This window comes from Centroberyx affinis, unplaced genomic scaffold, assembly GCF_046629955.1.
Source record: "Centroberyx affinis isolate AG114_WGS23_722 - 3 ecotype Tasmania unplaced genomic scaffold, CSIRO-AGI_Caff_v1 ptg001209l_1, whole genome shotgun sequence".
Taxonomy (NCBI): domain Eukaryota; kingdom Metazoa; phylum Chordata; class Actinopteri; order Beryciformes; family Berycidae; genus Centroberyx; species Centroberyx affinis.
Window position 1 is genome coordinate 288,899 of NW_027279727.1, and position 16,102 is coordinate 305,000.

The 16,102-nt window shown below is 44.3% G+C and overlaps 1 protein-coding gene across 2 annotated transcripts in view; it reads right to left on the minus strand.

Moving 5' to 3' along the window:
• Positions 1-725: 725 nt before the first annotated feature.
• LOC139648481 (inositol polyphosphate-5-phosphatase A) overlaps positions 726-16,102 on the minus strand; it is a 132,522-nt gene continuing 117,145 nt past the window's right edge. For both annotated transcript variants that reach the window (XM_071524618.1, XM_071524619.1), the window contains exons 13-16: positions 7,555-7,666; positions 4,356-4,424; positions 2,961-3,048; positions 726-2,536 (exon numbers count right to left, since the gene is read on the minus strand). In XM_071524618.1, the coding sequence (XP_071380719.1) occupies positions 2,968-3,048; positions 4,356-4,424; positions 7,555-7,666 (262 nt within the window). In that variant the 3' untranslated portion in view covers positions 726-2,536; positions 2,961-2,967. The remainder of the gene's footprint in view (positions 2,537-2,960; positions 3,049-4,355; positions 4,425-7,554; positions 7,667-16,102) is intronic.

Below are 16,102 nucleotides of genomic sequence, written 5' to 3' on the forward strand. Positions count from 1 at the left end.
GCATGCTGAAACCTGTTAATTATGGCTTTAAACCATTCCTATTAGGTGAGGCCGGTTGCTTCAGTCTATCGTAACTCACTTTCTCCATTTACTTTAGCCGGGATGAAACTTTAAAAAAATGGCTTCAAAGTTCAGAGCCAACATTTAGATCAACATCATTCTCTGCCACTTATAAACTCACTGAGCGGCCTACAAATAGGAAAAAATAAACTATATATATCCTATAGGAATATTACAGTGATACCATAGGAGATTATAAAAAATACCATCAAGTATGATAACATCACTATAGAACACAACAGACACACTTTACGTCCCAACTGGAATATTTTTCGTTAGTGCTTTGTTATGGCTGTTACAGCGGCCCAGTTTAAGCAAATGAACGTTCCTTCACGGCATAGAAGACTCTTCAATTTAGACAAGTGGCTGTTCCCTAACGAAAAATCACTACAATATCCCTATAGGAACTTACTGTGTCTGAATAGTGACCTTATCATACTTAATGGTATTTTTAATCTGATTGAAGGGCTATCACTACAACACTCCTATAATATTCCTATAGAGGCTAACTCATTTATTCGCTGTCATATTCCTCTGAAATGTAAAGGCTTGTCTAAGCCGTATGATCCTATATGCTTATTCATTACAGCCCAATCATCGCGGACTCTTATTGTGTAGTAAAGAGGTAAAACAGGAGGTAATGAGGACAAACAGCCATTGAGCTCTAATGGTTTTATTGCTTGAGAACTGCATCACCAACAGTAGAGGCCAGGCCGTCCAGAGGGGCTATAGAATAAAATCTCTATCTGCTTTTATAAGGAGTGAAGGAAACAGCGGCTTACTCCTACAGCATACTCACAATGACCAGCAGGGAACAAAAACAAGCAGGGGGTTTGTTGGGTTTGTTGTTTTGTTTTTTTTTAAGCCTACGAACCAAATCACACAGTCAAGACAACATAAATTCTGCGGCAGGCACAAAATCATTTCCACTTGCGGTGATTTAGATGGAAAAAAAAATAATCAAGGATCAATCTGACGGCTTCACACAGGCTGAACTCTGTAGTGTAGTAAATTAAATCGATAAAAAGAAACGCTGGCGTTTCATCAACAGCCCTCCACGATCCCCCTTTTAATGCTCAAATTATTTGCGATGAAGAGCTGTCGAAGGCTACATACAAAAAAACAAAAAAAAATTAAAAAGCAATTCTTCCTGGTCTTTTCCCCCTCCGCATTTAGAGTTTCTCTTCTTTTTTTGTTACACTTTATGATCAAAAAGACCTTTTACCGTCGGACTTAAGTATTTTATGATAAACTCTTATACACTTCATGTCTGTGTGTACGATACTTGGCACCATAATGCAGTAACAAAAATAGACAAAAAAAACAAAAAAAACAGTTTACATTTTAAGGATACCCAAGCCTATCTAAAATATCACATTCAGAACCATAATATTATTACGTAGAAATAAGTTAGAGTAAGAATAATAATGAAATAATGTGAGACTGCTATATATGAAACATTATCTTATATACTTGCATGGTCTATGGCACTGCTTAAAACATTCTTGGATAGGCTATAAATCACTGTTGGCTGAAGAAGTCCTTTCTCTCCTCCTCTTGTACTGACTGTTCAAAGGTCACTGTGGCTGCAGGAACACCCAAACAGTCTCCCCTCTTACACTTCAGCATCACAATTTTGGTAAGAATTATAAATTATCTCTTTAAAAAGTACAGTATATAAAATGAGACTCAACCGATGTGTCAGGCATGGCAGTGTGTTTGTGCACACGACGACGACGACAAAAAACAAAAAATAGATATAGAAATCGTTGAAATGAACTGAAAATATCTATCTATTCTAACGAAGGGACCACAAAGTTTGGTCAGAAAAAAGAGAACGGCACTAAAACCATCAACAACTCTATGTTATACTGTCCAATGTACAAATAAACCTAACAATATAGATATACAACTTTTTTTGCATTGCACTTTTCTTTTTTTAAAACATCTTACATACTGTATGGAAAGTAGCTTCTATATGTAGAGGCATACCTAAAAATGGCAAATACGGTGTCTAAAATAATGTAGTAGGACTTGATTTCGATTAGAGTTTTGGCAACGAGGCTGTGGCATGGAAAAGAGTCGTCCGTCCTTTTTTTTTTTTCTTCTTCTTCTTCGTCTTCTTCTTGTGGGGAATGGGGTTGCGTGGCAACGGTGAGGTCAGCGATGTGTGTCTTGTCTGGAGCCGGGCCCTCGGGTGCTAGTCCACATCTCAACAAGTGTTTTGTGGAGAGAAAACGAAGGGGCTTTTCGTATGGATGAGGTGTCAGGACAACTGCAACTGGTCAGCACTGCTGAGAAGTTTGTGTAGGTTCTTCAGTGTACGCTTGTGCAAAGTGTGTGTGAATGTGTGTGAGATTGTGTGTGTGTGATTGTGTGTGTGTGTGTGTGTGTGTGTCGGTGTCCTGTTTCTTTCTCCTGTGTTCTCACAGAGGCGCTTCACGGAATATCTTCTCCCCCCTTTGGCACCACTTCCCTGCAGAGGAAAAGAGAGGGAGAGTTTTATGAAAGTTTTATCCGTTTGGATAAAAAAAAAAAAAAAAAAATCACCTGATGTCTGTTCAAAAACTCAATAACACACGATTCCAGCCTCTTGGATGTCCCAAGTTTGTAAGCAAAGGCCTTAAAACGGCTGGTAACTTGTAACAGCATTCAAAAGACATTTCTACTTTCCCTCCATGCCAGCAATCATGTCACATTTTTCCAATAATGGATTCTTAATTTGGAACAAAACTCTTCAAATAGCCATTTTGGTCCAAGAACCATTTGTGCAAAAATATAAAAAACAAAAAAAAACAAAAAAACAAAAATAAAACTGCAATGTCAGGCCATGAAAAGCAAATCAAAGCAAAGAATGGCAACAATGGTTAGAATTATAATAAAAGAAAATTAATATTTACCACGACATCACTGCACCACACAACACTTGTGCTTATTTGCATTAGGTTTACCTGCCCCCGCTGTTATTCGGAAGGACAGGAAGACAGGCTGGCAGGGGGACAGAGACAAACCAGAGAGTTAGCAACAGTCCTGCAGGAAGAAGCTCGGCCTGGACCAGCACATACAAGTTGAAGGCCTCATTAATACTCTTTAGGCCAAGTGCACTCTCTCTCTCTCTCTCTCTCTCTCACACACACACACTCTTCCTGAGCACCTATGACACACAGGTTAAACTCACATACCGGGGCCGTGGATTTTCCCCCCCCGTGTGCTAACTACATCGGACATTTTTTAAACATAGCCAGCTGTGATTTTAGCGGCAGTGTGTGGCTGGGAGGCGAGGGCCGCCGCAGTATCTCTGAGCGCGCCCGGGTCACCTCACACACACACACTACTGTCTGTGCCACACTAGGTAATGATGAAAGACCTGCCTTAAGGCGCCTCTCTTTCAGCCTAAGGCCTCCTGTCTGACACTGGAGAGACTGGAGCGACGGTGTTAAACACTCTCAATATAGTCGGCTTGACAAAACTGCCTCTCTGCTGCGCTCACCTCCACTCTTGGTCATGCATTAGACACACACATTGGTAGCGGTGTATATTTAGGCAATATTCTCCAAATATTATGAACAAAAAATCATGATATTGATAACAGATACTGAGAAATTGCATCAGGGGTTAAGCATTTTGTTAAGCTTTTCATCTAAATATAAACAGCTGCAACCAGGGTTTGACTGATATGGGCTTTTGAAGGCCAATAGTGATATTTCTGGAATGAAGCTGCTCATAGCTGATATTTTGTGCCGATATTAATTATCTTTAGAATTGACCAATTTCATTGCAAAAAAAGGAAGTGTGGAAAAGCCTCTGAATCAGCATTCAGACCATGGGACACTTAAACGCTCCATTGAAACCCAGGATAATGATAATAATTATAGCAATAATAATAACATATTCAAAATCAATTCAGGATAGCCAACCTGTGTAGTACTGATCAATTATATAATACATACACGGTATGTAATCAGTCAATCTGCATCATACTCATCATATCAGAGGTGGACCACACTGACTGGACCACATCTGATTTTTAATAAAAAAGCAACACTGGCGCCACATATCGTTCCAACCCTAGTTGCAACACGTTAATAATAACACATGTTGACACAACATGTGGCTATGAACATATGTTGTATTAGAAAGTAACACAAATATGTGTTACCAATCTAGATGCAGGTGTGATGCAGAACCTTTCCCAGTGTTTCCAGAGTGTAACATTCACTGAATCCCACATGGCACAGTTTGACCAACACACACATCATAACATCACAACACAGCGCACAGAGGGAAGAGGTTACCTTGTGGTCCCCCATGCAGACATTGGGCCCTATGTTATCATAGACTATAGACTTCTCTTCATTTTCAGGCTGTGGAGAGACAAAATCAAAAGTTCAATACAGCAATGAACAAAACATTTCACTAATTACATCATGGGAGTGTGTGACAGTGTGTTGCAGAGGATTACAACGCTTCTATTACAAGGCAAATATACACAGTATGCAAACTCAGCAGCAAGGTGTTTACACAGTGCAGTCATTACAGGCTGGTGTCATGTTTTATGACACATTCATGAATGACCAATCAACATAACAGCTCCAGTAAACACAATTAGCATGATTATATAGTAGATTTCAAAATAAAAGTCCCCATAGACCAGTACAATTTTGAGTTTCAAAATTGGTTCAGGTCATCAGCTTCCCTCTTTTTTGGTTGTGAAATCCAAATCCAGTTTGAATATAAAAATAATTTAAAATCAGCCAGGACAATAACAAATTATTGAGGTGCCATTAACATCCTAATTATTTCACCAGTGGAACTGGCCCCTGTGGTTTATCTCTCTCATCTGCATAAAAAAAACCTGTGGTTATACAGCATGATGTCTCAACCATGCACTTTGCAATTTGGTATATCTTAGATAGAGAATACTAGGGGCAAAATTATAATGGATATTAGCTGTAGCTGTGAATTGAAGGATAAAAATGCTACTCAAGCCCCTGGTTACCCCCTGCTCAACCCCCATAACTTCAGAGAAGTGGAAGAGATAGCCATTGTTAGAATAGAGTCAATCTACAGGGACATTAAAATGAACTTTATTTTTTAAAATCTGCCTGTTGCAATCATGTTATATAAATGTCTAATGGAGCTTTGAATGTGTATTTGTCTTTCACAAACATGTCATGAATCTTATGACTTTGCTTTGTTAAAACCCTTAAGATGAAAGTGTTATCACAGATTCTAAAAGAGCTGTAGCATTGCATTTGATTTGTGAATAACACCAGTAGCCACTGAATTGAATCCCCCTTTAGGAACTCGGCACTGTGTTTTTGCCTTGAAAGTTGTGCACAGTGCGGTGAACGGATATGAACATGGGGAGTAATTTACAAAGTGGACATTTGCCTAGCGACCAAAATACACTCCCACCATAATCTAAGTGCCTATCTGAGGAAATCATGTTTCAATATCGCTTTCAGCACACAAAGACGCTGTTACCCACTCAGACATGAATCTGGAGACTGGGGTATAAATCACACTTGTCTGGTTGAACTAAAGACTTTTTAAACAGCCGCCCAACCTACACACACACACACACACACGCACACACACACACACGCACACACACAGGCTGGTGGGAGCTACCAGTTGTGACTCGCTGAGCTGCACTGCCGCCTCAGAAGAAAGAGACAGAGAGCTTGAGAATGAACCATAAAGCGAAATCCAAATTAACTTCAGACCAATCCTCCAGTCGGGGCGGGTCAGCGGTGTGCCGGCGCGCCTTTCTCCGCCGCCACCTCACTCTACCTTTCTAGCGGGCCACGCACCGGCACCTCTCTATTTGTCTGGCAGGCGGCCCCCACGAGCCGCTGCCTCCCGAAGCCTGGGATACATTCATCAAACACACACTTGATAATTTACAAAGGCAACATAAAATCGCGGATTTTCGGGCTGCATAATCTTTAGACAGATAAACAAATTACCCGGGGCCCTCCGGCGGAGAGGGAGCGCTCGCTCGGCTAAACATTCATTACCGGCGCTCGCGGGGCCGGCGCCGCGCGGCACAGCCAGCGGGCAACCTTTGGCGTGTTAGGGCTCGGCAAGCAGAAAATAACATGATGGCGAGTTAACCGACCGTGCCATGATAGATGACGCCACATGCCGGGCTGTTTACGGGCCCATGTCTCAACAATCTGTAACGCTGGGAGCCAAAGAGTGTGTGCTCAGTGAATCATCAGCCAATCTGTGAACACACTAACTGTTAGACTCTGCCTCCTTCCCTATATTACAAGCAATTAGCTGGTGCTTGAGGGGAGGAAAGCAAACAATGACCCAGCTGTGTGCGTACGAATTGGCTTTTGCGCAATTATGACACATTAAGTGGGTGACGTGAAATAGGAGAAATATTAAATTACTGGTCGTCGTCGCTTTAAGGTGCTTTTACAGCCAGTGCTTTTTGCGACTTCTTGTAATTCGATTTTCAGAGTGATGAGAGTAATTGTTGCAGTGCGGCTGCAAAGTTAAACCTCCTTGTGATGCTTCAGTCGACGAGAAGAAAGAGCAGGAAGGAATTTCTCATTTGTGGAGGACAAAAGAAAGCCAAACTTCCTGAGCAGCCCCCCACTGTGGACTATTACTGTACAATACAGTGCTGCATCTCTTTCACACACATTAACAGATGAAAGCCTGCGTGTTCCAGTGCATTTAAAAGACTCGGGCCTCTAAATTCAACGTGGAGTACTGTGCGGAGAATCGGCGAATCCGACCTTCGAGGATCTAAAATGTCAGGAATGAGGCTTACATCTTACAGTGGGGGGTCATGGCAGCATGGTTCCAAATCCCTGCCCCTTTTTTCCCAAACCCAAAGTCATCTTCTTATGGAAACAATCTGGGAAAACTTTTGCAGGGCTGTATAGTGGATCTCTGAGTAATCCAGCAAACAAAATAGGGACTCAAGGGTGAACAGACTGCAGCACAGAATGTAGGAGGGGGGGAAAGAGAGAGGGGGAGAGAGAGAGAGCGAGAGAGAGAGGTGGCAGATTGGTTGGCGTTTACAATGCTGGGATGGATTTGAAGCTGGGTGGGGGCCTGCGGGGTGGACTCTCCGAGGAAGGAGACAGATCTGTGGCTTTATGAAGAAGATAGGGCCCACTGGAACTCTATAAGTGCCGGGATATATATACTGTCTGTGTGGACCCGAGTCTTAGCGCTCCGAATGAATATTCACAGACACTTCATCCTTCCATCTGTGAGCTGACAGAGGGAGGGGGGGGGGAGAGGGGAAAGTGGGGGTAACAATGTGGATCAAGGAGAATGGATTTGTAGAAATAGAGAGAGGGGGACATTTTTAAAACATGGGCGTTGGGTGTTGAAGGCCTCGCTCAAAGGCACCTTGATGGAAGAACTGATGATGGTTTTGGTCACAAGACACATAGGAACCCCCGATTTGAATATGGGGCGGAGATGATAGCTTTAGGTTAGAGATGGTCCCGCAGTGAAACTCACCTTTAAAACCAGATCTCTGGCAGAGGCAGACATGAGGATTCGGTCACACCAGGCAGGGCATCTGGTGTTCATGTACTCCTTCCCCTGACTGCTGTCTTCACTGTACGGATAACTGAAAAGCAACAGAAGCAATTAGTCAATCAATAAGTGTGAGTTAGAAAAGAGAGGTATACATGACAAACATTTATGCATATATACATGGCATGGCATGGCAGGTAATAATGAACTTTATAATACAGATGATAATAATAAATTGAATGTATACAGCAGCTTCTCAGAGAGGTGCAAAGTTTTTTTTTTTACAAACAATAAGACGATAAAGAAAAGCCAGTAAGGAAAGCATTAAAAAATGAGGGATATGAATCAACAGGGTTACAGAAGGATAATAAACATGAGATGTCACGTCATCTGCCTTATCTCAGAAACAGAGAGATCACAATGTTTTCCTGAGAAAACAGGAGGTCCATTAGTATGGCCAATCATCTGAGTAATCTCCTGAATCAACACACATGGATGGCTCAATCAAAGCAATCCTTCTCTGCCAACTGTACAGGTTGTGTGTGTGTGTGTGTGTGTGTGTGTGCGAGCGAGCGAGAGGGGATAGAAACAGAGAAAGAGAGAGAGGAGAAAAGGAGGAGTGAGAGTGATGTAGGCAGAGCGGGCCAGAGGGAGATTCAGTTTCCCATATGTATAGCTACATCCCTACACGGTCATCAAAAAGAGATTAGGTGCCGCGGCAAATGGCCAAGAGAGATTGTATCTTGGAACAGCAGGGAACAATCGCATGATTTAAGCGGCGGCAGGGCTGGAGCCCGCGAGAAGCCATCGAGCCGCTACAGATTTACATTGTTGAGAATTCAATTTGCCCCTTCGGCTCATCAAACTGCATCAGATTTACACGCCACCAATCCAATTTGTTTGTCGGCGCTCATCAGGATATAAGACTGGGCTTACATACTGTAATACCAATCCAATTTGCTCCTTCAGTGCCACGCGTGCTAACCGTAGCATAACACAACGTGCCTCTTTGCCTAGGATGGTGATATTCTAATGATAAAATAAACACACATATTCTACCTTCTATTCATCACAGTTGCCAAGCTCTGATAGCTTAATTGGACTTTGTGCTGGTGCAGTGTACATTTATTAAGCATTTTGTTTGTGGTTGCTCTGTGTGTATGTGAGATCACAATGTGACTATTACTACTGCTGCTACTACTACTACAAATACAACTACTACTGCTACTACTACTACTACTGCAACCACTACTATTGCTATTACTATTACTACTACAACTACTGCTGCTGCTACTATTACCGCAACTGCAACTATTACTGCTGCTACTACTACTACTACTACTGCTACAATTTCTGCTGTTACTGCTGCTACTACACTAGTACTAGTACTACTACTACTTCTCCAGGTGCTTACAGCTACCCCACACATTTTCTCCAGTATATGTACCTTTCGTAGTTGGACTCTGTGCTAGCTATTTAGAGCCTAGGGCCATGCAACGCTTATGATAAAATTCCAAACTGAAAATAAAGCCATATTTCTAAATTCCTGAAAAGTTGTCTTTTTGATATGAGGTTTACATCCAGCAGTGGCAACATATCAGCCCTCATCTGTCACCTTGTTTCCCCCCTACCTGCCACTCAGGAGTATCCACCTGTCCAAGGAGAGTGTCCTTGTTTTACCCGATAACTTCCAGCAGATTGGAAACACACATACTGACTGGCTGCTAGGACAACCACAGGTAGCTATTACTAAGGTCATTCAGCTTTGGTCTTTCTCTCTCCCTCTCTCTCACACACACACACACACACTTTGCACATACAAACAGAAACAAATACACACACATTGGCCCAGTACGCTGTGACATGGCAGCAATGTATGCATATTGTGAATGTATATATATGTGTGTGAATATGTGTGTATATGTGTATGTGTGTGTGTGTATGTGTGTGTGCAACCATCAGAGGCTCAACTGGTCAAACAGCGGCGGTAAACAGTTCAACTCCACATCAATATACTGAGAGCAGTGCCAGAGGGGATGTTACAGCTGTGCCATGGCGACCGCATATTGGACAACTCCAAGAGAGGAATGGGAGGAGGGGTGAGGTTTAGGGCTGGGGCATGAGGTGCCCTCCTCTCCACACACACACATACACACACACACACACACACACACACACAGCCCCCCACCAGGTGTACAAATAGACCTGCGGAGAGCTACTTAGAGAAGTTCCCCGCCTCCAATTAGCATTAATGGCACTTAAAGCATGGGGAAATGCAGAGGGGCTTTGGTATGCTAATCAAAGGGCTAAAGAAGTGATCCCAGGATAAAAGAGAGGATGAAGAATAGGATGAGTGAAACAGAGATAGACAGGGAGGCAGAAGAGAGGGGATAAAGAGGGATCAGACAGAAAGAGGGAAAGTGAGGGTGGAAAAAGAGCAAAGTCTTCAAAGGGCTTGTGGAGCTGGGCTGACTTCAGGGTGGCCTCAATACTCCTTCCATATGCTTCCTGAGGGGAAGGTTCCCGGGCTTCCAGAGCCTGCGGACGATCCGCCTATTAGGGCCTGAGACCGACACTGTAATAGCTTTGTTGACTAACAGATTTGGGGTCAGTTTGATGTTAAAGAGATAAATTGAAAAAAATCAAGTTTCCCCGCTCGTCTCTTTCAAACAATGAACTCCCGCCTGATAGCAAACTTCCTCGAGCACTTCAACAACAAAACTCTGCTATCGTTCAGTCATTAGCGATGACAGGCCAGCCATTGTAAAAGCTGATTAACAATACTCAACTGTGTCCATTAAAGGGCTATTCCGCGTCCGTGTGCGGGCAGGTATAGGTTGTTCCCCTCTCTGTTTTACCGCACCCTCCATTGGCTCCAATAGAGATAACGCGTCTTAATGCAACAGCAAACAGCCGAGCGGCGCGCTGGGGCCAAAGTGATTAATGTGTCCGATTAGCGAGCTCACAAACTTATCGGGGAAGGTAAACGGGCCGAGTGGGCGTGCGGGCTGAAGGCCGTCAGCTCCTATCAGGCCCTTATTGCCCACAGCAAGACTAATTACACTAATTAATGGGCCGAGCTGATAGCGGCAACAATTGTCCACCTGTATGGGAGGGGGGTGCTGCACTTCCAGGTAGCCACACACACACAAACACACACGCACGCACATGCAAACACGCACATACACCGCTGACCCAACTCAGGTCCCAAGAGCTAATGTTGTACTACTAACAACTATATTTGTAAAGCACTTTTCTTAACACAGTTACAAAGTGCTGGACAATAAAAGGAACAAAACAAACAGAATAATCAGCTAAAATAAAAGGAAGCATTGCACGTCCTTGTGACCCACACAACAGAGCAGACAGCAAAAGACTAGCAGCAATATTATCATAATAGAAATGAGAATTAAGAACATTATTAATACATGAAGTGACACTAGAGTCCACGCTAAAACTTAATCACCTCGCTAAAAGTGTAACCAAAAAAAGACTATACACAGTACTAATGTCACACTAATAAAAAAGGCCTTCGCTTTCAACAACAAATCAACAAGTCTTTCTATCTTTCTATTAAATCTTACACTACATTTTCAGGTTTTATATTTCAGTCTTTCTTTTGGACACACAACTGCTGCTGTTTTCCTGCTTGTTCTGCCGCTCCGTTTCATTTTGCTGACCGCAGCCCTGAATACGCGCCACATATCGAGACCCTCTCTAGCACCCACCAAGAGCTCAGTCATTCATGCCTGGTTTGGGGTTTAATGTTTGACTTGGCTGCTGACACATTACTCACATGTGTTCCGGCCAGTGTCAGCTTGTTTGTCTTGCGACTGAAAACTAGCGAGGCGAACACACAGGCAGGCCCTACCTACGGTGTGTCACCCGGCCTCACCCAGCAGAGGGAGAGGCCGTTGTGATATAATGGCAACAACACTGCACAATCTATCTGTACACACTTTATTTGTACAGCACTTTTCAACACCAGTCCTTTGCAAACAATAAAACAATAAATGCGAGTTAATACGATGAATGATAAAGACGCCAGCTATTGAAAGAATAAAACGCGCAACAAGGCTAAAAGAGATTAAAAAACAAAAGCCTGTGTGTGAAATGTGTTTAAAGAAAAGCAGGCAGGCCATGCTGCTAACCTGTGTCCCCAGGACCCCGTCACTCCGTCCTGGGTTGCGTTGCTCCAAGCCAAGCCCCCTTGTCCCACATTCTCCTATCTCCCGCTAAAAAGCTATTACCTTGTTCGACATAATGACAAATAAGTGACAGGCCAAACAGTGAGCCATTGAGTTGCTCAGTATTTAATGAGGGCAATATAAACTTGGGAATATAGGCAGGGCAGGAAGCCAAAGATAAGAGTTACAGTATCAATGACATGAGGTCAAGGGTCCTGAAGAGCATCATGGGATGTTGGTAACATGGCGATTGCTGTGTTGCCATTGGCTAAAAAGTCAGGTGCTGCGGGTTTCGAGCGACTCGCTGCCTCTATAGCTATGTTTGTTTGCCGTTGTCAGGGGAGGCTTGGCAAAACACTGAACCACACACACAAACACACACACACACACACACACAGATTCAAAAAGATCAGCCAAACGCTATCAATAAAGCTGAATGTTTGCTTCAGTTTGTAGGGTTGGGACGCTCGCAGGCACAACATTGGCATAGTACAGTACAAACACCGAGTGAAATGCCATCGGTGGCTCATGGCCGACGGCCTGCTGGGCTTCATCTGTGTCGAGTTACGCCTTTAGCCGCTCCAAATGGAGACAAGTAGACACAAAAGAGTTCCGTTTAATCCTCTCCATGTAAGTATGTTTTTAACAAAGCCTTCCACTAGCATCATCTCAGCGAAAGAGGCAGAGACACATGGCAGTGGACAACCTTCAGCTATTATCGCCACAATGGCCCCTCATCATTTTCACAGGGCTCTCCAGCAGTTAGAATGATGGATGTGATGCCTCGTTGTAAAACAATGTTCCCGTTCAGTTGTTCAAGCCCAGAACACTGGATCCTGCGGCCGCTGGAAAGCGCCTCGGCCGCAGTGCTTTAACGCAACATTGTCGTTAAAGCACATCTGTGGTACTCCATAAATGGAGTCACGCGCCTCCGCTCCAGTATAGGGTGACCGCTCACAACGCAGAGAACAAGAAGCCTCCTTCATATAGGAGGCGCACAGCAGGGCTATAGGACTAATGTATCCACGCTGACAGACGTGAGTGCACAAATACACGCACACATTTAAAGGGTGACATCATTCGTGCAGCTCTTCAGAGGCCCTGGGTGCAGTGTGAAGAGTCTTCTTCACTGAACAAGGACTGCTACTGTACATAGGACAGCCATCCATGTGTGTGCGTTTCCCATGTGCTCAATACTGCACTGACAATTCACTCTGAGATCTGTTATTTAGCTATCTAGGGGGAACGTCCAACAGTGTCACACAGATGTGAACATGACAACATGACCTATCCAAGTTCTAGTTTTCTACAAAGTTACACACTGGGGTGGGTCAGGCAGAGAGTGCACAGTTTTTGAAGTTGGCGGATGACCATTCGTGTCACCTGACCAGATTTTTCTCTCCCTCAAAGGGCACAGTCATTCTGCCTGGCACAATTGGGTTTCTCAAGGATCTCTCCCCCTCCCCATCCTCTTTCGGAATGAACCTGTGAATGTTGTAGCTGTTCCCAGAGGGGAAGTCACTCTTCAGCCCGTCCTCACAGGCCCGCAGCGTTTGGAAAATGTACGCTAACGTGCCAAGGTTGGTCCCAGGGTGCTTCCTTGGCTTCCCGTCAAACACCAAGCGGCGAAGACACGACTGTTTATCGGTTTCTCCCTCCTCACCGGGCCTCACCTCCTGACCCCCCGGGCCACGCTCTGCTCCTCTCCTCCTTTCCATGTCTAGACTTGGCAAACACAGACACATGGGACTGGAGCCATTCTCATACATGCTGGTATATGCTTGTTCCCTGCTAGTAGATTCCCATCCAAGCTATGCATTTTTAGGATTCGTTCATACATTTCCATACATTCACACCAGGAGCTGCCCAGTACAGCTGTGAAAAAGGAAATTCCAGCAACACTTGCAGTACTGAGAACAAATATTTTTTAGTTGAGGGAGAGGAGAGACTTCAGATTCACTGTCCCAGCTCCTGACTCCCTGCCATGGCTTGACTTGGCAAACACAGACACACGGGATGGCAGCCATCTTTTCTGCTTCCCATCTTCCCTTCTACCAACCCTGCCCAACCTCCGCTCCGGCTCCCGGCTCTCTATACTGAACTCATGAGCTGTACATTGATGGAGTTGTACCGCTGGTCTGATGTCACTCTGGTGTCACTCAAAATCTCCCTCAAGGCCCATTCCCAGTAACCAGGTTAAAGAGGGAATACATTCTTCCACTGCTCCCTCATTGTCCACTGCATTTCTTCCCCAAGCTGGGGTCCCGATTCAATTTTTGCATCGATCTCGCGCAAAAAAAGAGTAAAGAAATCAGATAAGAGCAGTACTAAAAGCTTTCCCCTAAATCAATCAAAATACATGAATAAGTTACTGGTCCCTTAGTATGTTTTAGGCCATATTACCTTAGTTATGCTATTCCAGATATGAAATCAAACATACCATAATATATAGCATAACTTACCATTATTTCCAGTCAAACGGCCACATTGCAGCCTATATGCAAAGATAATGACCTAATGGCTGGTCCAAGTCTCACACAAGAGCTTGATGTTGCATTTGGATTTTGAAGCTCAGTAAATGATTGCTTTCTGATTTATAGACTCATATATACTCTCCCAATACACTGGCTGCACTAGGAAAACTCTTGACCATACATGGGGTCCTGTGTATGACTGTATGTGTGTGTGTGCGGGTCATCTCGCGGCCTATCAGCGCACGGCAGCCGACTGGCTCCAGGTCCAACTGTGACGAGGCCCGGACAAATTCCTCACCCCGGTGCCCGAGTGCTTAGACATGTCACGGCCAACTTTGACCGACGACTTCTTGAAGGTAAAGCGGCCCGAAATTTACAGCTTGTAGCACATTCTTTGAGCGATGCGGGGGGAAGAATGTATGTACGTACGTATGGGGACAGAGATTCCCACTTCCTAAAACTGAAACACCATTACAAACCCTTTCTGCCTTTCTAAAAACATAATGGAGCTGCTTACCTGGTGGAAGGTGAAAGCTTAGGATAGATAAACATTTTCTGCATTTTGACCATGTACATCCGTAGCTGGAAATCAATCAGTCATCTTGTCATATTCAATCCTTAGTTCATCCTTGGCAGCATGTCTAATTTTGTGACAACTTCTTATCCACTACTGGACAACAGACAGAATTAACTTGCAGATTAAATGTTGGTGACTAGTATTGATTTATAGATTGAACAAAAGTGAGCCGTGTGTGTGTGTGCACATGAGTGTGTGTGAGGGGTGTGTTCTGATGGCCTGCGTTAAAAAGAGTAATAACCTCACAGATGGCGAGGGGCCGGGTCCGGAGCAGGCTATGTGATGGAGAACAATCGTTGAGGCTTGATTGCTCAAGGAGCACAAGGCAGACCTGACAGGGGGAGGGGGACCAGTGTGTATGCGGGGTGTGTGTGAGGAGTGGGAGGAGGGGGCTGTTTAAGTTTTAACTAGGCCGCCGCCACCCATTCGCGGCTGACAATGATGTGGCTTGTCGCGCACACAAGAGTAGATCGCATCAAATTTCATATGCTGCTCCCAGGTTTCATCTATTTGATTCATCATCTTCTCAAGTATGTGAAAATCATTTGTATTCTCACACAGCGGCACATTCATTCCTCCCTGCGGGGAGATGATTCAGTATTATATGGATAGGTGCAAAAGTCAGCCAGTGTAAAAGGACAATAAATCCACCTGTCACTTATGCAAAGTGATGTAAATGGGGTCCCTGATTAAGACACAGAGTCATTTAAAAACAGGGACTGGCAGAACCTTGACACACACACACACACACTCTCTCTCTCTCCCTCTCTCATACACACACACACAACCACTCAGTCTCAAATTCTTACACTCATAGTCTCTCTCACTCTCTCTCTCTCTCTCACACACGCACGCACACATACGATAACTCTCTCAAACTCACACTCATAACCACTCACACACACTTGATAGCTCTATCTCCAACTCTCTCTCTCTCTCTCACACACACACACACACACACACACAGTCCCCCGCCACCCCGCGCCTGCCACTAGAGCAGTTTATCAAGTAATTATTGTTTGATTACAGCGTTTCATTATCTGCACTGATTGAGTCACAACCGACGGCAAAGGTCAAGCGCCATTAACGCGCTGCTCCCGAAACATATTTCCACGCCGGCCGCGTGTTTGCCCTCCCTCTCCTCTGAAAGGGCTAATTGCAAATGCATTTGTTTGAGGAAGAGGAGAGGAGACCACCCGCTCCAATCTCCCCCAAGTCCCACTGCGGCGGAATATCAATGCAGCCCACGGCGTTCACACATCACCACACACACACACACACCAAAACATACA